The sequence below is a fragment of the Anas platyrhynchos genome, chromosome Z (genome assembly GCF_047663525.1).
Source record: "Anas platyrhynchos isolate ZD024472 breed Pekin duck chromosome Z, IASCAAS_PekinDuck_T2T, whole genome shotgun sequence".
In the NCBI taxonomy this organism is placed as follows: domain Eukaryota; kingdom Metazoa; phylum Chordata; class Aves; order Anseriformes; family Anatidae; genus Anas; species Anas platyrhynchos.
The window spans coordinates 705,001-727,030 of record NC_092621.1 but is presented as its reverse complement, the minus strand read 5'-3'; the positions used below and the strand labels follow the sequence as shown (position 1 = coordinate 727,030).

Sequence of the window (22,030 nt, the reverse complement as noted above, 5' to 3'; positions counted from 1 at the left end):
CAGCTAAAGTGTAGCCAGCAATTAATAATTAGAGTAACCGCGGCCAGCTCTCACACCGAGCAGCTGCCCCGTTCAGCTCACAGCGCTTAACAAACGAGCCCAGTTTGGTCATCCTCGTCTCAAGGATGTGGGAGACCTTGGCTCAGCCAGCTGGGAGTGACAGACCCCAGAACCGAGGGACACAGACTCACCTGTAAGTGTAATAAGCCACCATACGCATACGATCCCCAAATCTCGGGGTCCCCGCTGGACTGCAGAAGTTACACATTTTTTGCCCTCCAGCACAGACTAAAGGCGAAGTACGCCCAAATTAATAAAAATGTGTTGTGGTGGCCTCTGAGATACCTGCGTGCAGATGGCTTTTCTGACAGCAAAAGGATCAATAGGGATCAAGGGGGATCAAAATGTCTCCGCAGAGCCCACCCTGGCAATGCCATGTGCCTGCTGTGAGCTGGGCATGGCACCTGGTCAGCGTGAGCAAGAGGATCCCAACTGCAAATTAACCAGGCTTGCTTTTATTTTTTTGTATCCGCTGCTCTTCTCCTTGTGTGTCTGTGATTTTATTTATATATTGCACATACAGCACGTGTGCGGGCGTGTGGGGGAGCCCTGCGCTCCCCTGCTGTGCCCACTGGCAACGGGCACCAACCAGAACACATCAGGCTCGCTCTGAACACAAGAAGCCACCTTTTTTACTGCGTGGGCAGTCAGATGCTGGCACGGGTTGTGCAGAAAGTTGTGTCACCGTCTGTGGTGCCACAAACCCCACGGGATGCAGCTGCCCCTGCCTTGGCGCAGTGCATGGCATCCGAGGTGCCTGCGGCCTGAGCCGTTCTGCGAGAGGGGAAGGGGAAAGGGGAAAAAGGGGAAAGGAAAGGCTGCGGATGCACCTGCAGCACCTGGCTGCCAGCCTCTGCTGCCCACCCGCTTCTCCCTGCCCACCTCAGCACCTCCGCCTCTGGGGGGCTGCACTCGCCTCTCTCCCCAAAACCAGCCCCGACTTTTGCCTTCCCCTCGGAAGCACAAAAAGATTTCACGCATAACTTGCCCCGAACAAAGGCACCTCGCGCCGGGGCTCTCCTTTCCTTCTCCGTTTCTTCCTTTCCCACCGCAGGCTGACAGCAGCGGGGCGGGGGGGGAGCTGCGTTTTGCACCAGCTCGGTGCCAGAGAGCAGCTCGGGGAGCACCGCGAGCCCCGGGGGGGAGGGCAGCGGGGGCAGAAGCAGCGGGGACGCACGGAGCCACCTCGAGGAACCGGGCCGGGAGCCCCGCGGAGCGCAGGCGGCGCCGTGCCCCGGGGCAACGCGGGCAGCTCCGTGCGGGGCGGAGCGGCGGCGGCTGTCGGGGCACGGGGACGGCGGCAGCGGGGCAGGGACGGGACGGGACGGGATGGACGGGGCGGGGGGTGCCCGGTGTCGGTGTGCCCGTGCCCGTGTGCTCGCGGTGCGGGAGGCGCTGCCCCGCCGGGCCCCGTCCCGCCGCCCGCAGCAGCCCCGCTCCGCTCCGGGAGCCGTCGAGGGCCGCGATCGGTGCCCGGCGGCAGAGCCCCGGGACGGGACGGGACGGGACGGGACGGGACGGGACGGGACGGGACGGGACGGGACGGGACGGGACGGGACGGGCGGTGCCGTCGGGGCCGCGCCGTCCCCGTTCCCCGTTCCCCGTTCCCCGTTCCCCGTTCCCCGTTCCCGTCCCCGCGCCGCTACAAAGGGGCCGCGGCATCTTTAAGGGCCGCTCCGAAGCCCCGCCCCCCGCTTCTCCATTGGCCGGCTCTGCCCCTCGGCCCCGCCCCCCTCCTCCTCGCCGCCGCTGATTGGCCGCGCCGCCCGCCCGTCTGCTCGGCCCCGCCCCGCGGGCGCGGCCAGGCGGAGCGGCCGCGCGCCCTGGACAGCTCCGGGCGGCCGCAGACGGCGGCGGCGGCGGCGCGGCGAGGACATGGCGCGGGGCCGGCGGGGGGGGTCCGGCTGAGCGGCCGGGGCCGCGGGGGCCGTCGGGGGGGGCGGCCCGGGCCCGCTGCCCGCTGCCCGCTGCGGCCGCCGCCGCCGCGCCCATGCCCGAATGAGGAGCGGGCGCGGCGCCTACCGATGCCTCGCCGCCGCGCCGGCCGCCTGCGCCATGAACCCCGAGCTGGCGATGGAGCCGCTGGGCAGCCTGCACGGGGCGGCCGGCCATGAGCCCGAGCTGATGGGCAGCCCCAGCCCGCACCACGGCGGCCGCGGCCCCGCCGGGCCCCTACGGGTGCCCCCCCCGCCGCCGCCGCCGCCGCCGCCGCCGCCGCCCCCCCCGCCCCCGCCGCCTCCTCCTCCGCCGCCGCCGCCGCCGCCGCACCAGGAGCTGGCCCCGGCCGCCGCCCGGCCGGCCATGGTGCCCGGCATGGCCTCGCTGCTGGACGGCGCCGCCGAGTACCGGCCCGAGCTGTCCATCCCGCTGCACCACGCCATGAGCGTGCCCTGCGAGCCCTCGCCGCCCGGCATGGGCATGAGCGGCACCTACACCACGCTGACGCCGCTGCAGCCCCTGCCGCCCATCTCCACCGTGTCCGACAAGTTCCACCACCCGCACGCCCACCCGCACGCCCACCACCACCACCACCACCAGCGCCTGTCGGGCAACGTCGGCGGGAGCTTCGCCCTGATGCGGGACGAGCGCGGGCTGCCCGCCGTCAACAACCTCTACGGGCCCTACAAGGAGATGCCGGCCATGGGGCAGAGCCTGTCCCCGCTGGGCAACGGGCTGGGCGCGCTGCACGGCGCGCAGCAGGGCCTGCACGGCTACGGGCCGCCCGGCCACGACAAGATGCTCGGCCCCAACTTCGACGCCCACGCGGCCATGCTGGCCCGGGGCGAGCAGCACCTGCCGCGGGGGCTGGCGACGCCCCCGGCCATGATGCCCCACCTGAACGGCATGCACCCCGCCGCGCACCCCGGCCACCCGCCGGCCCACGGGCCCGGGCTGCCCGCCGGCCGGGAGCGGCCGCCCTCCTCGTCCGGCTCGCAGGTGAGCGGCTCGGGGCAGCTGGAGGAGATCAACACCAAAGAAGTGGCGCAGCGGATCACGGCGGAGCTGAAGCGCTACAGCATCCCCCAGGCGATCTTCGCCCAGCGGGTGCTGTGCCGGTCTCAGGGGACCCTCTCGGACTTGCTACGGAACCCTAAGCCTTGGAGTAAACTGAAATCCGGCAGGGAGACCTTCCGGAGGATGTGGAAATGGCTGCAGGAACCCGAGTTCCAGAGGATGTCAGCCTTAAGACTCGCAGGTAGGTCCCGGCGCCGCCCGCCGGAGCCCCGGGGAGGGCGAGCGGGAGCGGGGCGCGACCCTCGGGGGCGGCGCGGGGGGTCCCGGCCCGCTCGGGGGGCGCCTCCCGGCCCCGCCTGCCCCCGCGCCTCCCGCCCGTGCTCGCCGTGCGGGGCCCGCGTCCCGCAGCGCGGCCACCCGCGGGGCAGCGCCCGCCCGGGGATGGGGCCGGGGCCGGGGCCGGGGCCGGGGCCGGGGCCGTGCGGGGCGGTGCGGGCAGCTCCTCCCGGCCCGGCTGCCGGGGGCAGCCCCGCGGCCCCTTCTCTCCCCTCCCACCCTCGGCGGGCGGTTCCGAGGCCGCCCCCCGGCGCCCCCGGGAGAGGGCGGCCGGGCCCGAGAGCGGGTGGCGGCCCCGGGAGGCGCGGGGCTGGCGGCGGCCCCGCATTGTTCCGCGGCCGGGCGCGGAGGCTCCGCATTGTTCCGCGGGGTCCCGCATTGTTCCGCGGCCGGGCGCCCCCTGGCGCGGGCTGGGCGCGCCGCAGCGCTCTATTGTTCTGCGGGAGGAGCGGGGGGCGAGCGGCCGGGGGGGCGCGGGGAGGCTGCCGGGGGGATGCTGGGGGGGAGCCGGGGCGAGGGGGGCACCGGCACAAATGGCTCTCCCTGCGCTGGGGCAGCGCCGTCGGCTGGGTGCGCGTCCGCAGCATCTCGGCACCGCCGTGGCTCGCCGAGAGCGGAGGAGATGTTGGCAGAAAGGCACCGGCTGCGGCTCGCCTCCTGCCCGGGGCCAGGCTGCGGCGGGACCCGGGGCCGTGCGGGCAGGAGCTGCTCGCCTCCTGCACCCCCAGAGATGGGAGGGGGCGGGCCCGGGGCCGCCCAGCGCACGTGTGGACGGACACACCGAGCCCAGGCGCGGAGCAGCGGGGGGGTCCGGCTGGGCCGCCTGCTGTGACAGCTCCATGTCCAAAAACACATTTTAGGAACCTGGTGATATTTGTTCTGGGAACTCTGCCGTTCTGCCGTGTCGGTTGATGCCAGCCTGCAGAGATTAGCGGAGGGTAAACACCACCTTTCCCAAAGGCTGCACCGCACCGTGCTGGAGCGCAGGGAGCTGGCTCCGGGGGTCCCCGCCTGCCCCCTCCGGCACTGCCCCTCTGCCCCCCACGGAGCTGTGAGCCCGGCCCCGCCGCTGCCTGCCGCTTAGCGCAGCCTCAGCGCGGCTCGGGGGCCGGGGCAGCCCCCGCGGGAGGTGTCCCCTCCTTTGTCAGCGGCCAGCACCGCGCTGGGCCCCCCGCCGCTGGGGGCTGCGAGCCCCGGCCCCGCTCGGGCCGCGCAGGGCGGTGGGCGCCTGCCCCGAGGGTCCCCGCAGCCCCTGCCCGGCCGGGGCTCGCCTCCTGCCTCCCGACCGCATCCGTGACCGCGGCCGTGCAGCTCGTCACCGGCCGATTCTCCTCTTTTTTGGAGCCCGGGCGGGCTGTCGGCAAAACGGAGAGGGCAATCGGAAAGACAGAAGGGGGTGGAAATAGCCCCTGACCTGGAGGAGCCGAGCTCCCGCTCCGTGCCGCCTGCACTCTGCTCGTGCTCACCGCCGTTTTGGTGCCCCCGTTATCTGGTTTCCCTTTCCTTGCTGCCGGCCCCCCAGTTCCCCCCGGCCGCTCCCCGGGGGTGCGGAGCCCCGGGCCGGGCAGCCGCAGCCGGCACACGCGGCCGTGTCGCCTCCTCAAGCCGACGTGTGTGTGGAGGGAAATCGATGCAGATAATGTTTAGAAGATTAAAAGAGCATTAATGCTGGCAACGGGAACATAAACGCGTGGACCCAGTTCTCATTGATCTGGAACCTGATCCGGCCGGTTTCCAGTAATGCTGCCGGTGCTCGGCCTTCCCAGCACCCCGCTCCCCCCGGCCCCCCCGCCTGTCTCCGTGCCGCTGCCCCGGGGCGCCGCGGCGGCGGGGGGGCGGCCAGCGGGGCTTCCCCGGGCGGCCGGGTCGGGATTTAGGCCGGCCCGGTTTTAGGAGGGCCGCTGGCACGCTCCCGCGGGCTCAACCCGGTTTCGCTGCGGGCTGGGTCACCCTGCGGGGGCGCGGGGCCGAGCCCCGGGTTTGTGCCGCCGGGCCCCCGGGGCCTTGCAGCCCCAGGGCAGCGGCTCCGGCCACGGCTGTGCCGGGGGATCGGGGAACCATCGCACCGGGACCCAGCGGGGAGGCAGAACCGGAGAGAGCCTGCCCCCGCAGCACCCTCGGGTCCCCCGGGCCGGGGCAGACGGCGCCGCCGCCGGGCCGAGGAGAAGCCCTTCCTCCCGTGCGGGGCCGGGGAACCCTCCCGCATCGATCCCATCGATCCGCTCTCCCCTCCACGGAAGCCGCGCGGTTGGAGCCCCGCTCCAAGGGTTTGCTCGCCGCGCCTGCACCGCTCCGGTGGCACCGGGCAAAGAGCCGGGGAGGGGCCGCCAGGGCGCCGGGGCCGAGGAGCGGGCAGCAGGGGACGGCGGGGCCCCCCCGGTCCCTCCTGGCCCCTCCTGGGCCCCCCGGCCCCGGCCTTGTCGCCGCAGCGCCCGCCCACGCGGAAACGTCCCCGCGGGCTCGGTGTTTGCTGCGGCCGGAGGGCAGCGCCCGCAGAGCGTTAGCGATCAGGGTGCGTCAGGGCGCTTATCGGCACGGGCTCGGAGGGCAGAGTTCAGCGGCGGTTCAGGGCAGCTGCACCCGGAGCCCCGGCCTCCCGCCCGCCCTGCTGCGAGGTGCCGAGCCCCTTATCGCCAGCCCAAGCCCTGGGTACACAGGGCAGGAATGCGGCTCCAGGTGCTCCCGTGCCGCGCTCCTCCGCGGGTTTCCGAGCTCCCGAGGCTCCGGAGGGCCGGGCATGGGCCCCCCGTGGCCGCTTTCTCCCCGAGACTCCCGCTCGCGTTTCCTGCCTGCTGGATCACCTTATTGCCGACCGCACATTTGGGTACCCAAACACCAGCAATGATTCAGAGCAGGCGCGCTCAGCCGCCTCCGCTCCTTCCCCACCGGGCGACCCCGGGCCGCCGGGGCCAGCGCCGCTTCCACCCGCCCGAGCGCGGCTGCGGGGCCGTGAGGGGCCGTGCGGGGCTCTGGGGGGCTCAGCGGGGCCGTGCGGGGCGCGCCGTGTCCCGGCGCCCCCGGTGCCGGAGCGGAGCCGCCGCTGCCATCAGCACCACGGAGAGCGGCACGGGGCGGGGGGGACCGGGGGAGCGGGGAGGGGCAGAGGGAAGGCGAGGAGCAAGGGAGAGGGCAAGGGGAGGGCAAGGAGAGACCTAGAGGGCAAAGGGAGAGGAAGGGGTGAGGGAGAGGGAAGCAGGAGAGGGCACAGGGAGAGCACGGGGAGGGGTGAGGTGCCCCGGGACCCCCAGCACTGGGGTCTCTTCCTGGCCAAGGAAACCATGGGGGTCCCAGCAGGGGCACGGGGCTGCTGGCTCTGTGCCCCCACAGGCCGGGGCTGCACCAGGGGGCTCAGCCCTGGGCACCCCCAGCAGCTCGGACTGCGATGTGCTGAGTGCCGGTGATTGCCGGGGCGGCGTGGTTAGAGGCGCACTGCTCTTGTCTGTCCTCTGCCTCTGTACTCCACCTCCATTTTCTGCCTCTGGAATCTGAGAGTGTTTTGTCGTCTGTAGATACAGCTGAAAATTAAGGCGTAACGGCAGCCGTATCAGTTGTGTTAAATACGTATAAAACTATCTCTTAGTGTCAAACTAAATATACAGGTGCATAAAGACTCTTTGAAAGGTGTTTAGTGGCTTGAAATATTAGTGCTCTCTTCAGATATAGATTAGTGGTTATGTTTGAACAATCCATGCAGTAAATTGTGGGGCTGAGTGATAAATTATATTTCTCACGTACCAATGTTCTGAAACAATATCCCGCTCTATCTCCTTGTTCCACGTAATTTCTGAAGACACCGGGGACGTTTCTGCTCTGCAGACATTTGAATACTGTTTTTGTTAAGCAAGGGGTTTCTGTCAGCTTCTTGACCAGTTGACAAGGAAGAATCTGACCATATTCATTATTAAATGCATTTCTACCTCTTTTTTCCTCTCTTTTATATTTATATATACATATATATTCCATTTATATATATATATATAAAAGAAACAACAGTTTATCAGGATGTATCACTCACTCTGAGTTTTTCTGATCTGTCCTTCAATATTTCCATACTACATTTTCCCAATATCTCTTAGTCGTCACCACCTGAACCCAAATACCCAAAACTCAAGTATTTCTCTGCATTTTAAAGCTGACACAATTTATTTGTGACAAGGAACGTGTAAAGGAGAGAGCGTTTTTGCCAAAAAGGATTATTTTATTTTCCAGTAACTGATCCTCTTTCTTCCCTTGCTCTTTATAGGGGCATTTTGACTTAAACCCCGTGCTTCTCTTTCTGCACCACGGTTGCAGTGGGCTGTCACTCCGTGCATTATTCCCCCCACCTTGCACTACATGTTCCTGCCGTCCCCGCGGTGCAAGCTGTTTTTCTTGCCTTCCCTACGAGGTTACTCAGCGATGATGAGCTCCTTGCCAGCATCCCAACACGCCTGTTCTGAGCCTGCAAACATTAAAAGCAGCAGGCTCCCTGCTTCAGAGGAGCTCCCCTGCGGCTGCCTTCAGAGTGGCCACGGGGCTCTGCAGGTGTGTGGAGAGTCCATCTAATGGGGGAGGCCGGGCTGGAAAGCACTGGGATGCCACCTGTCCTCACAGCCTGCCCCCTTCCTCGGCGGTGGGGATTTCCCGGCTACCTAGGCAATCTTTTCCAGGGCTTGCAGGTACAAAAAATCCTTAATGAGTAGCCTTAATCTCCCTTTTTGTCTTTCAAATCCTTTACTTCTCATCTTATCCCCAACAGGCAGAGCACACACAAAAAAAATTACTCCCTTTCTTCTGATAGCAATCTGGTTGTATTTAAGACCGCTATCATGTCTCCTGTCTTCTCTACAAAAAGCCCCATCATACTTCGGAGGTGAATATGCAGAGAAGACATTAGGTCCGATGGGACAGATAGGACATCTTTTTTTTTGCCAAGGAAAAAGATTTTGTATCCAGTCCTATCAATCTCGCAGCCTTTTGCATAAAAGCCTTTCTGATTTATAGAGGGTTTCTGTACGCAGAAATCATACAAAATAGACTAATCTCAAATGGCTCCAGTGATAAGATCAACAAGGTAACTCACTGATGGGGGATGGAAATGCAATCAAAAAAGAAATCAGAGTGTTTGGGGGTTGTTTGGGTTTTCTGAGCTATAAAATCAAACTGCTCCGTTGTGAGAAAAAGGGGACTCGAGCCACTGGTAAATGCTTCACAGAGGAATTATTAGACAAGCCAGGGAGGCTGGCAGTTTCCCAAAACGCAAATTGTCTCTGGGACCAAAATATCTCTAAGTAAGCAGGGAACATATTTATGAGTAGTGGTGATTTTCCAGCAGATCTCATCTTGTCGTAATGGACATTGCAGAACGAGGGCCTGTGCCGAGGCATTAAGCTTTGGCAAGCAGCACATAGCTGCGGAGGGCAGGGAAAAGCACGCGGAAGTCTTCCTCGGAGAGCTTCCCCTGCTGGCCCCGCATCTCCCCCAGTTCCCTCCTGCTCGGTGCTTCCCGTGCCCACGTGTCATCGCGCCGGGTACAGGCACGGCTGCTGTCCTCAGTGGGCAGTGTCCCCCTGCCACCAGACCTGGCCGTGATGCCACCAGTGTCACCCCCCGGCTCCTCCTGGGGCACCGGTGGCACCGCAGCGCTGGGACAGCCCTGGGCACAGGCTGCCCGTGTGAAAGGGCTTGGTGGTCCCTACGGGTTGTGTGTAAGCTTCCAAGGCTTTTCCCCAGTCCTTCTGACGTCTTTAGCGCCAGGTTTCTCCTCCGTCCTGCCCAGGTCCTGCCACGCACGTCAGGAGGGAGGACCCCGCTCCTGCTGCGGGTTGGCAAGCCCAGTCAAAAGTCACCTCCCGCTTTCTGTCGTGAGCCAGCAGTCCTGCAAACAAGCTGCTTTTGGAGGCACGGAGCAAGCCCTCGGTGGCTCCGTGCTTCCCCTCGCAGCGGGACGCAGGGGGCTCGGCTCAGGGCTGCAGGGAAGCTGCTGGGCAGGAGCCGCAGCACGGCGGTGTGCCAGGCTGGGGGAAAGCCCCTGAGGTCACCAGTAGGACATAATGAAGACAAGATCCTTCAAACCCAAATCCTCTCCAGGATTTCGGACTCCTATTCAGTGCTTACTCACCTCCCTTCACTTTAAATTCCAGGTCTGTCTTGCCACAGAGAAGTGTTATATTTCACCGGGAAACTATTTGGGCATTCAGAGGGGAGAATCCTCAGAAGAAGAGGACGCATAAATCCCCCAGGTGCTGGCAGGGCAGGACTTACATTTCAGATTTAGGCAATCGAGCTGTCGCACGGCTGTGCTCCTCGCTCTGTGCCTCAGTTTCCCCGTGTGTGTATAGCCATGGCCAGTGCTTTGAAGGATCACCGCTATTAACGGGGTGGTCACACCCCTCGCTGTGATAACAGGAGAGGAGCAAGATCTCAGAGGTTGCTGTCCTGAAATGAAGCCACAGCGTGAGCCTGCACACCTGGGCCAGGATCCCACGAGGCGCGAGAGCAGGCAAATCCCCCAGCTGCTGGAGAGGATGCCTCAGACACCTCCAGCGCTCACGATCAGCTCTGAGGCAGCTCCTTCCCTTGGCAGCTGGCAGGAGGGTTTGTCGGGTGGGAGGGCTGGATGGCGAGCGCTGCAGGATGCCCCCTGCCTCGGCCACCTCTGCAGGAGCTGCCGGGGGGCACGGCCACAGCCTGCAGCCGCCTGGTGCCAAGGAGCGCGTTCACACCGCGCTGCACGCTCACCAGGCCTCCTCTCCTCCTGCCCTAGAGTGCAATAAATTGGCCTACCCCATCTATTATTTATTATTCCGTATTAATGATGGAAGTATATTACAATAGTACTTAGAGGCCCTTGTCAGAGATCCCACACTGAGATCGGTGGTGCAGTATTGTGCAGAAAAAACAGCCCCTGCCCTGCAGGATTTACAGCCCAATTTCAGCTCTCCAGCAGATTTACAAGAGGTTTGACACAAATAGCTCGAGACCCGCTACATGCCAGAAAGCAATATAAAAGAACAAAGTCCCCAAATCCATTCATCTTTTCTTCTCAAGTAGCTGAAGGATGCAAGTCCTGCCTATAGAAAGGCGTTCTTTCCGTGGCAGAGAAAAATGAGGCGGAGTACCGAGGAAAACATTCCCGGCAGGAAACATCAGGGCATGGGATTGCTGCTTGGGGCGCTGCACGAGCCCGTGTGCCCGGACAGGGGCTGGCGAGGACCTGGCCTTTGCAGACCATCTGTGCACAGCTTCTCTTCTCAGGAGTGCCTTCAGAGGGTGGTCACGGGCAGGAAAAAGATGAAGAGGGTTCAGCACACGTGTGTGTGTGTGTGTAGCAGATGGGAATGAGCAGATAAATGTGCGCTGGCCGCGCACCCTAACAATGTGATTATTTGCATCTTCATTCAAATTGTTGCTTGTTACATAATGATTTTGTACACAGTGGAGTACTTAACCTAATTTGTATTGATCTCAATTGCTTTCATTTGTGCATACTTAATTCCGAGAGGTAATCAAATTGATTTTTGAGGCCTAGTTTTTAAGAGATTGTAGTAACGCAGATATAGAAGAGGTTGCTTTAAGTGGATCATATCAAAAGAAAAACGTTTTAAACCTTTGGAAAACATTTTGATGGTCATTTCATTGTGTTCGGTGTAACTAGCATAATTAAATTTCCTTCACATTGAGTTCTCTCTGAAATCAAATTGAGCAACATTTCTTAGTTCCATCAGACAGATAACTTGGTTTGGTTGACTTTGTACTGCACCCATCCGAAACGGCCCAGGAGCGATCAATATTCATGGCTTATCTTTACAAACAATGGAGAAATGACTTATTGTGGGTTAAACGAATGTTGTTCTCTACTTGGCTCCTTCTTGACATTTGTTTATTGGTTTCGCAGTTCCGGAGCCACTGTTGCCATTAAAGTGAAAACATCATAAAAACAGTGATGATCGGAGGGTGTGGGTTACCTTGAGAAGCTGCAGGGAAATAAATTTAGAGGTGGTGAAGACAAAGAGAGCCTCTTTGCAGTGAAAGCAGACCACAAAGTGTGGCTCTGAGAAAATTTCAGATGGCTGCGTCATCCTCCAAGATTTGTGGTGAAAGCCTCCTTGCCCGGTCGGTTTGCAGTCAGAGGTACCTGCGGGTGATGTTGGGTTTCTGTCGGGGTTGTGTTTGGATGAGAAGCAGAACTTGTGCTGCGTTTGTGTTCCTGGGGACACGAGTCACGGGCTGGTTCACTGACCTGTTCCCGGTATCCCAAGCGAGCTGGTGCCTCCTCTTCCTCCTCCTCCCCACAGCCACCTCCGGGTGCTGATGACCCCATCCCCTCCCGTCCCAGCCTGTCCCCCCGAGCACTGGGCTGCTTGGGGCACGCTTTGGGTGGGTGAGCCCCCGTTAGTCAATTTTTGCCTACATGTGGCAAAAGCAGCTTCTATAAAAAGGGCCGGACCACTGGAGCATGCATAAACAGCTCACAGAAACTATCACCGCATCCGAGAAGGCGCAGCGCTGCTCCGGGGCTTTGTGAGGCCGCTGCCGCGTGCTGCAAATTGATTGCTCTGAGCTGCGTATTTCAGCCATTAGCGACGGGGCCAGCTGGACATCTTTCAGCAGGAAGAAGTGTCAGGAGAAAATGCCGAGCTGCCTGCTGTACCACGCCATGCTCCTCGGGCTTCCCGCCCGGGGGTCCCACCCCGCGGGGCTGCTCCCGGCACCGCGACCACCGCAGCCTGGGGGCCGGGCGGGCTCGGCAGGGTGTCCACGGGCATAAATCTCTTTTCTAACAGCTTTACTCAGCACTAGTAATGGCACAGTAGAATCCTCTGCCATTTGCTAACAGTTGCCATATATCCATTTTTAATGACCAGAGTTAAATTTCACCGTATTTCAGGCTGTGCAGACCCAAGTTTTAAAGACAATAGTTACCCGCTGCGACGCCGCTGAGATTTGCCAGGATTTATGGCTGTCCGTAATGCAGGGGCTGGCTGGCTTCCTCCCTTCTGAGGGAGAAAATGGAAAATGAGAATTACTGGTGCTGAAAATAAGAGTATTTTTGCGGACAAAGGAACTATCGGTAGCATCGCTCGATTTAACGACGGCCCACGGGCAGCCTGGCCTGTGGGCGAGGTGTAGCCCGGGATGCTGTTCTTCGGCCTCGGGAATCGCAGCTGGGACACGCTGATCTCCGCTTATATTACTGAAAAGTGTCATTTCTGAGTTCCCTCTGTCTAGCGTGAGGGACTGGGTTAAACGATAAATGGATTTCCCATTTATCTTTGCCTGAATGATAAATTTTGTCCCAACATCTGACCAGTGGAGATGTGAGAGTACCCAGCGGTGGCGCTGCTGTGAGTGCCTCTTGTACGTGTGCCAGCCACAAAGGGCCCACCAAAACGTGACTTTATCTGGGCATACAAGTCCCACAGCACCATTCTGCTCCTTTGCTGTGCGAATGACCTCCCCAAGCCACGGGGAGCTGTGAAAAATCACAGGGTAGAATTCCAAGCAAGTTATAAATGTTATTATCATTACTTACAGCTTCACCATCATCAAAGTGTTTCTGCCTGCAAGGTCAGTTACCGAGATGCTGCTGTAAAAGGAACACCAGCAACTGAAGCCAGCTTATTTCTCTTGCTAAGCAGACCATTGAGAAGATTTCGCCTCACACGTTCAGTTCAGAAAGCAGCTCCAAAGTAGGGATCCGTGGCAGAACCATGCTCCTGGGGCTGCCAAACCACGTGTCTGGGGAATGCTAAAGGCTCGCACGGAGAGGTGGAGGTGGGGGAACCGCTGCTGCGGCTGCTGACCAGCAGCCACTGCTTCTGCTCGCCTTATCCCGGGGATCTAGCCAAATATTTCAGCACATGCTTAACCCCGGGCTTGCAAACACACTGACCAAAAGTCAATAGAGCATCTTGCATATTTGGAGGTGAACATCTAAATATTTATCTTTGTGGAAACTTATTTAGCAGTGAGGAGGGTGCGGGTTTGGGGGCACGCTCCAGGGATCTCCTGATGCCTCCTGCCTGACCTCGCGCCTCCCTGCGCTTGCGCTGGGTGCTGGGGTCCTGAGCCCGTCAGCAGGACCTCGTTCCTCCAGCCCCCACCTCGCTGTGTTTGAATGCCCCCGTAGCTCTAGCTGCAGGGTTGCTGAGGGCACACTGTGCCTCCTGGGGGGCATGGCACGAAGGGCCCGCCTCGGCAGAGGGGTGTCGCATCCCTGCACCCCTGCTGGGGCCTTCTGAATCAGTGCATTTCCCCACGAGGAAAAATCAGGTGAGGCGGTACCGAATCTGCTCGTGTTGTTTCTATGTAAAGCATCTTTACTCCGGCGTGGACAAAAGGGATGAATCTTTTCCCTTCACAGTTATGGCTTTCAATTATTGTTAATTATCTGTTTTCTTCCATAGAATATATCCAGTATTAACTGCAGTTAATAAATCAAATTGCTCTTAGAATCAAGATGGCTGCTTCCCTTCCTTCTACTATTAAAACGTTTCTCTTTCTGCGGGCAGGTTTCCTGGGTAATAACTTTATTTTATTAGAGTGCTCGCTCCCTTTTTTCTCTTCTGATAAATGCATGTCAAGGAAAAACATTTGCCTTTATGGTTCCTTTTCAAGAGCAAACTTAACAGTTCAAGGAAAGTATTTACTGAATGCATTGAAAAGCACATACCTTTGCATTATTTATCATGAGATACCAATAACTGCAATACGCAGAGTATCTCTGGACATAAATTAGTGATGTTAGGAACCACTGGAATCCTCCCTGTGTCCCGGAACCTATTAGGATCTGCAGCACAAGGGTAGGTGCTCGTCGCCTCCCCACTGCACGGGGCTCAGACAAAAGGCTCAATGAAATGCCGAATGCAAAGATCCAGCCCCTCCAAAATAAAAGCTGCTTTTTCATCTCCGATGTGCAGTAAAACATTACCTGTGGAATCCTCCAGATGTTCCTTGTTCCTGCCAGTCAATTGAAAACCATCTCAGTTTTAAGTATTATCTTTGAGGATTTCAGATTTGATCTCTGACTGAAACCCAGGTGTGTCGGGAAGGGCTCAGCCCTGATTATTCCCATGGAGCTACCTTCACTTTGAGGCCAGCTGATCTCTGGCAGAGGCAGATGTCCCTGACAGGGCACCCAAGGCCCTGGAGCCCTCTGGCTGGGGCTGAGGTGTGTGGCGCTGAGCACTGCACCCCAGGCTCATCGTGTTTCTCTGCGGTTTGTGCTCCTGCCACCCGTGCTGCAAGGTCTGCCGCGTCCCTGGTCCTTTCTGAGCGGCCCTGACTTCCCTCTCAGGCAGCTCCACTGCAGCCACCTGGAGTTCACAGCTGAAAGTAGGTGCAAGATCGGGCTCAGGCTCAGCCAAAACAACAAAAATAGTCCAGCTTCCTGCAGAAATCCTGGGAAATGCGGCCACATGCACGGAGTGAAGCTGGCCAGTACAGCCCATTACATACCCAGAACAGCCAGGCTCTCTGTAGCATCACAGCCAGGCACGCAGCCGTGTACACATGTACGGCCCTGCCTTCAGCTTAACTGCAGACATTGCCAGAGCCTGAGCATTACTTTTTGGACCAGCTTCTCGTTTCACACGTCAGAGCTGCAGAATTATTTAATACGTCTGCTTAAAAATCTGCCCACTTACCAATTCACTCTACTTATTGTGTCCCAGCACATTACCTAACCATGTCAACATATGGATTTTTTTTATCTTGTTGCCTCGCATAGACAGCCTTATCAGTCTATTTTTAAATCTGGATGTGCTGCGGCAGTGGTATTGGTTTCAGCACTTGATGTTCTCCCTGTGCTAATAAATACGGATCAGCTATTAATACCGATTTTGCTGAGGCCCATTAGCATCGTTTGGCACAGCGAGCACACGGCGCTGCCGCCCCAGCCTGACCGTCGGACAGGCGCTGGCGCGGGTGCTCCCGGCTGCCTTCGCCCTGCGCTGCGCCCCGGGGTGCAGCCGGCCCCCAGCCCCATGCCGTGGCTGCAGGCACCTCGCCAGAGCTGTGTGATGTGCCAGGAGGAGCCTGGGGACAGAGAAACGGGGAACAGAGCCCCCGGGGATGGGGACACCACGGGGAGCAGCTAAAGGAGAGGGGAAGAGCCAGGCGTGCTGGTGGGGTGCCCTGTGAGGTGTGACCGTGCTGTGCCGTGTAACACAATGCTTGGTCTCAGCAATGCTTCCAAGCTTCTTCGGGAAAAATGAACTAATTGCTGCTTAAGGATCTGCTGTGATGGAGAGGACGGCACTGCTGGCAGGCACACAGCAGCTGCAGTCGGGGCGAAAACAACAGACGCATCGGTAAAGGATTAAAAAGTAGCCGCAGAGGTCTGCTCCTGGAGGCAACACACAAACAAAAGGCCCGGCTGGGAGGGAGGCAGGATTTGTGCTGCCTGTGGGTTTCCCCCAGCTGTGGTCACCGCAAGCTGCTGCCCTGAGAGCTTCGACCGGGGCGTGCTCTGGGCTGTGCAAAGAAATAGGAATCCCTTCCGAGCGCTAAACCTCGTTGTTGTGGAGGGGATCCAGGCCTCCTTCTGTAGGTGGAGGAGATGGATGCACTGACTGTCCCAAAACGTGGACAAAATGTTCATCCTGAGTGCACCAGCAGCGACTTCCCGTGGTATTGCCTCAGTGTCTGCCGTAGAAATTCCCCGGGTGGTGCAGCTCGCCTTGTGGAACGCAGTGTACAGTTTCCTTAAGAAATAATTATCCGGAGTTGTTACATGCTGTGGTACAAGGGAAGCATCCACAGATAATTGATCTTTTTCGTAGCTGTTGTGAAAAGAAAAGGATGTGCTTTGTGTTTTCCTTCCTAGATTGAATTCAGAGAAATTATTTTTTTTTTATCCTAGCATTGCCGTGCGTTTCTCAGAGTTTTGCTTCATAAAGAGTGTGGAAAAAATAAAAAAATCCTCACTGTGCAGAAATCTGAATCTGGGGGCTGTGTTGGGCGTGTGGATGATAAGCGTGGGTGCAGGAAGGCTCACGGGTGCTCGGCTTCCTCGGTGCCGGGGGTCGGGCTCGCCGGCGTCTCGCAGGTGCTGACCCTTTCTTTCTCTCTCTCCTGCCACCCCCTCCCCAAGCATGCAAACGCAAAGAGCAGGAGCCGAACAAAGAAAGGAACAACTCCCAGAAGAAATCTCGTCTGGTTTTCACTGACCTCCAGCGCCGAACGCTTTTCGCCATCTTCAAGGAGAACAAGCGCCCGTCCAAAGAAATGCAGATCACCATCTCCCAGCAGCTGGGCCTGGAGCTCACCACCGTCAGCAACTTCTTCATGAACGCGAGGCGGCGCAGCCTGGAGAAGTGGCAGGACGATCTGAGCACCGGGGGCTCCTCCTCGGCCCCCAGCACTTGTACCAAAGCGTGACCGGGAGCGGCCGGCGCGGCGGAGCCACCGAGCCAGCGGATGCGCGGCGGGGCCCTTCACTGGTGACTTAAAGCACAATCCTCCCGGAGACTCGTCCTAGCCTACTGCAAACAGAGGACACTTTGTACGGCTTTTAGTCAGTTTTAGAAGGCGCAAGCGAAAAACTAACCTCTTTCTATGTAATACTATGCTCAGGACAGGCTAAGCAGGTCTGAAGGAAGAGAGCCGTTCGTGAGGCAAGTTTCTCCTGAGCCCCGAGCCCCGGCTGGCGGGCGCTGCGCAGCCCGGTGCCGCACCGCCCTGCAGCACCGCACCGCCGCGCCAGAACGGAGCACAAAGTCTGACACGGAGACGCTAAAGAGTCCAAGAACCTGTTTTTAAATCTCAGGCATGGTTTTGTTAAGTGTTCTAGGGAAAAAAAAAAAAAAAAAAGATCAAATTTACAGGTTTCTTTTTTTTTTTTTTAGTTTCTTTGATTTAATCAGTGAGTATAGCTTGATCTTGGATCAGAAAAATTCAAGTCACTTGAGCTCAAAGTATCAAGCACAAAGACAATAGCTATAGAAATAGGTACGATCCTGGACTCACTACAGCTGTTATTTTGAGATGCATTCTAATTTACAAAGGTGATAGCGAAAAAGTATGTGACTACACAAGTCTCAAGCACAGTTTGCAGTTTGTCACAAATTCTGTGTTTGTACATAATGCAGATGCACACTCAGGAGGTCAATTTAACTGCTACAGTACATGGAGCAAACACAACCTTTTGAAAGATCTAGATTTTTTTAGGTCATTAATAAGCCCTTTTCAGTTACCAGGAATCTAGTTTCTCCTTTGTAGTCTCATTGTTACTGAGAAGTATTTAGCGTTCAGTGTATTTTTGTTCATTTTTTTGAAAATCCTTATGGGAATTTTATGGTACTTTCAAGCAGGAAAAAAACAAACACAAAGAAGCCCTTCAAACGTCATTGAGCACGTTAGATGTGCCACGTCTGACTTAAAGACGCCATCCAAGCCCATTACATTTTAAGTTCTTTTCGTCCACCAGTCCGTCGAAGCTGACGAGAACACAGCACACCAAAGAGACAGGATTTCTGCAAGCCAAAGATATTTGTAACTCGCCGTTTTCTTTTCGTCATCGTTAGCGTGGTCGTCCTTTTAGAGACCAGAAAGCCTCGCAAACGCCAGCCCGTTCCTCAATCTCTCACGGTCATTTGCTGTACGATTGAGCAGAAAGTGAGCGCTGACAAAAACACGGGAGCAAAGTCCCGAGCGGCGCGGCGGAGCTGTCCCAGCCGCCTCGTGCAGCCACGGCAGTCGTCGAGTAGCGAAGGCCGCAGGGCCACGGTCCCTCGATGTGCGTCCTTACCAGTGAACGGCCCCTTCGGAGCACGGCCCGGGGTTCGAAAGCAAGCCAAGCGCTGTCATGCTTCTTTAGAGACACTTGAGACTTTTTTTATGTACTACTTAATCGAAACCAAAGAAACGTTTTCTGCACCTACTTCTTCTGCAACAAACTTGTTCCATTTAAAAAATAAAATAAAAATAAAAAAAAAAAAAAACAAGGAAGCACGTCAGGAAGCGAACAAGTAACACACTGTGTTTTGACAGACATCTTGGACATTTTAGGAAGCAGATTGCAAAGGAAGGGTTGACAAGAACAAAAACAACGTAAAGCCAGTATGATTGCTGCTTCATTTGACAACTCAGTAATCTTAAAGTTGAAGATTGTCTTTAATTTGTGCCTATGCAGTTTTTTTCAAAAGAACAAGGAACAGAGCAACCAAAACCTCAACAGCTACAATACCAAAGATGAGGATTCTCACAACTGTTTTTTCAGTTCATTATCTCCTCTTGCACGACTGAAATGCGTGTAGCACCATTGATCTGTGGAAAGGTAATCGATTCTGTTTCTTTGAGCAACACAAAGGGTGGGTTTATTTATGTTTTTCCTGTTTCTACCCCACACGGAATCTCTCCAGGAGTTGCATGAACTCCAAGTGTAAGATGTTGGGATACTAAACTGGGACGTCTGCTCTAGCTGGAGCCACGTACAAAAAGCGTGTCTGTTGGATATTCCTTGTTTTGTCAGATAGAGTTGATCTCTTGTATGTTTAGAGCTTTGAACACCCATCCTCCTTTATGTGAAAACAGTTGAGATACCTATATCCCCTCTTCCTCATTCCCAGGGATAAAACTTGCAATATATGTACTGATTTATTTCACTGTAAGTGCTGAGCACCGGTACAGCCTGGCTTATTATGATCAGATCCTGATCTGAACCGTAACTGAGGTTTCAGCAATTCATGTGACAAATCAGGAATGTGTTTTGACATATTATTTTGTCACAGTCACGATGATGCAAATCATGACATGCAAACCAAATTCAGGAGCAGAGCTCTACCCAGGGTATTATTTTGTTCCATTTCTACATTTAAATGAAAGTTCCTTTTTTAACTGCTTTGTCAAACTGCTGCAGTCATTTTCCATTTTTTACTTTTGAAAAAAAAAATAATCAAAAAGCCGTGCCTGCTCAGGACAGGAAAGTTTTGAGAAGTAAATTCAGGATCCTCACAGCAGCTAAACTGACAGCACGTACCAGCTCTGGGAGTTAAAACTTCCTTAAACACAGATTTCCCAGACTGATCGAATGTGATTCCAAAAAGCCTCCTAGTCAGGCATGGAATAAAGTTGGAAAGAGGACGGTTCAGGTCTGGGCTGGTGCATGCTGCCTCCAGGCGTGTGTTTGTCAGCACGCGGCAGAGCGAGGGCCCGGCCGGGGGCTGTGGCCAGATTCCCTTTTTCCCTCGTTCACATCGCAGGGGTCCATGCCTCCCGGCCTCTACGTACACATGGTGAGCGTGGCATTGACCTCGTGGGAAATTTCTCATTCTGAAAGTTTTTTACTGCGTTTCGTAGCAGCCTTGTGCAATGCTGTTTTCCGGATTGTTTTCTCTCATTCCATTCCATAACGCCTTTGTACCCATACAAAGAATGGACACGGCACGGGTTAGAAACCCTGAATGCCATTCCCCACCTTCCCTTAGCTCACTGCAATTGCAAGGCAGAGAAGTGTATCTCGGAAGAGCCAAGTCTGGGGCGTCACATCAGGAGTGTGCTTGACAGCCGGTGTCCCTGCCGCAGAGCAGGACTTGGGGTCACTTTGCATTAGGAACAGCCACAGGCTGGCAGATTTAGCCTCTTGAGCACCACATGCCTTAGAGGCAAGGAGGAGCGTGTCCTGTTCTCATGGAGTTTATGAACAAAAACCTGTTCTTTTTATTTCATTTTAGAGTTCGTACCAATAGCTGTGACAAAGTACAGATCAAATACTGAATTATAAAAAAAAAAAAAAAAAAGTATGAAATTATTAATTATCTCCAAACTGTGGAAGTTCTTGTTATGCAATATTATGACTTAAATTCTTGCCTTGATCTTGCAAATGTTGATCTGCAGCCTCACACTGGAAGCAACATAACTGTGTAGTACTGAGGAAGATGTTACTGCCCATACGACAGTATTTGTTTAGTGACGTGTGGGAGCCTTCTCTGTGCTAGGGATTGCAAATATAACTGCCCGTGTTTCCTTCATATCTCTCAAAATTCATTTTCATCTGAACATCTGAAAATGCTGTTGCATTTTTTATCCCTGCATCTTTCGTGGCCCCATGTTGTCTTCCATTTCACTGTCACCTATTGTAGGTAATTATGTAGCAGCTGACTCAGAAGAGGAGTGTCGATAAAATATGCTGTGGGTAGATATATTTGTATGTACACACATACAATATATGCTATATTCTGTTCATACTTAAAAAAACACAAAACTCAGATATGTTGCGTTTATATACCATATATTTATGAATCTCTATAGCTATGTAATGTAACTTGTTCCTTTTATTTATTCTGATATGAGAGACTAGTTTGTACAGCCAGTATCCCAGCATCTTCCTTACTGTGAACTTGGAGTTACTATCATGGGCACATCCAAGATGAATTCAACTTTCAAGAAACCCTGGATATTATTTAATCACCTGTGAAGGAACAAAGAATGTGCTTGATTACTTCGGTTGAATAGCTTTATTCTGGATCTCTCTTAACTAAAGCTAAATCCAAAGACCTGAGAAGGACTAAACCAGCAAACTACTCTCAATCCTACGTGAGGGAATAGGGATCACCTCTTCCAAAACAAAATACGGTAATGACATGGTATTGGAAAGGGTGTGTTAGCTTTGGAAAAAAACAAAACAATGTTTTTCTTGCTTGTCACAATACGTACGTATTTTTAAGACACGAGGAAACTTTATACTTGGCCTCCTTTATATTTATTAAGGGGAATTTTTATTGTTTAATTTTTTTAAAATGCAAAGTTTAAAATGGTTTTATTTTTTTCCAGACACTTGTGGGTTTTAACCCAGTATATTATCTATCGGTAATGTAATTTATTTAGTTTAACCTTAGAGTAGGTCCTGAAATCTCTGTTCAGTCTAAATCCCACCGAGTTTCATTTTATTTTTAAAGTTCAATGGGAGTTTTGCCTGAAAGCAGACTACAGGATCAGGGTCAAATGTTAGATATTCAAAACTATTTAATTCCACCATTCATTAATTTGGGGTTAATTTTGCTTATTTATCCATTTTACTGTCTTAGTGCATCAGAGATGCAAGCCTATGTTAGTAAATACACTTCAAAATTAGTTTTGCTTCATAAAGCAGCCAAGTTCTGTTACAGACAGGAGGAAAATGACAAGTTACATAAAACAGGATTTTAATTTTAGGTTCTTCTTTTAATTGATTTTAATTGTTAAATATAAAAATTTAAATTATTTAAGTTAATCTCTTCCCATGTGATCAGAAAGTGCAACGTACCTTTATTATGGCACATAAAGACTTCATAATATAATTTATTTATTTAACTTATTCATCATCATCTAAGGATGCCCTTGTATAGTTTTTATTTTTTATTAGAATTACCTTTAAAGCACTACAGATTTTTTTTTGTCAGAAAATAGAGCAAATTTTGAGGACAAGCAATGAATATTCAACCTGAAACTGTGCATTCAGAATCAATAGGAAGAAAAGACACTGAGATACTTTGCCTGAACTTTGTGGCTTCTTAAACCTTAAGCTGGGGGAAAAATAATACATGCCAAGCAAAAAGAGAGAAACCCTTAAACTAGCTGCTTCCAAGAATGAACTTCTGTGTGTGTAAAAAAGAGAAAAAAGAAAAAAAAAGGAAAAAAGAAAAAAAGAAAAAACCTTTCTATTTCTAGTGAGAACCAAAGAGGCTACCTCACTGACTTTTTCCATTTGTAATTTTAA

At 55.1% G+C, this 22,030-nt stretch overlaps 1 protein-coding gene across 3 annotated transcripts in view; it reads left to right on the top strand.

Annotated features, from left to right (window-relative positions):
• The first annotated feature begins 1,921 nt into the window (after positions 1 to 1,921).
• The window catches only part of ONECUT2 (one cut homeobox 2), a 24,577-nt gene continuing 4,468 nt past the window's right edge, over positions 1,922 to 22,030 (top strand). Inside the window, exons 1-2 of one of the 3 annotated variants that reach the window (XM_038170787.2) lie at positions 1,922 to 3,256; positions 12,868 to 16,417. In XM_038170787.2, the coding sequence (XP_038026715.1) occupies positions 2,059 to 3,256; positions 12,868 to 12,944 (1,275 nt within the window). In that variant the 5' untranslated portion in view covers positions 1,922 to 2,058 and the 3' untranslated portion in view covers positions 12,945 to 16,417. The other 2 variants (XM_038170786.2, XM_027446575.3) reach the window with 2 other exon arrangements.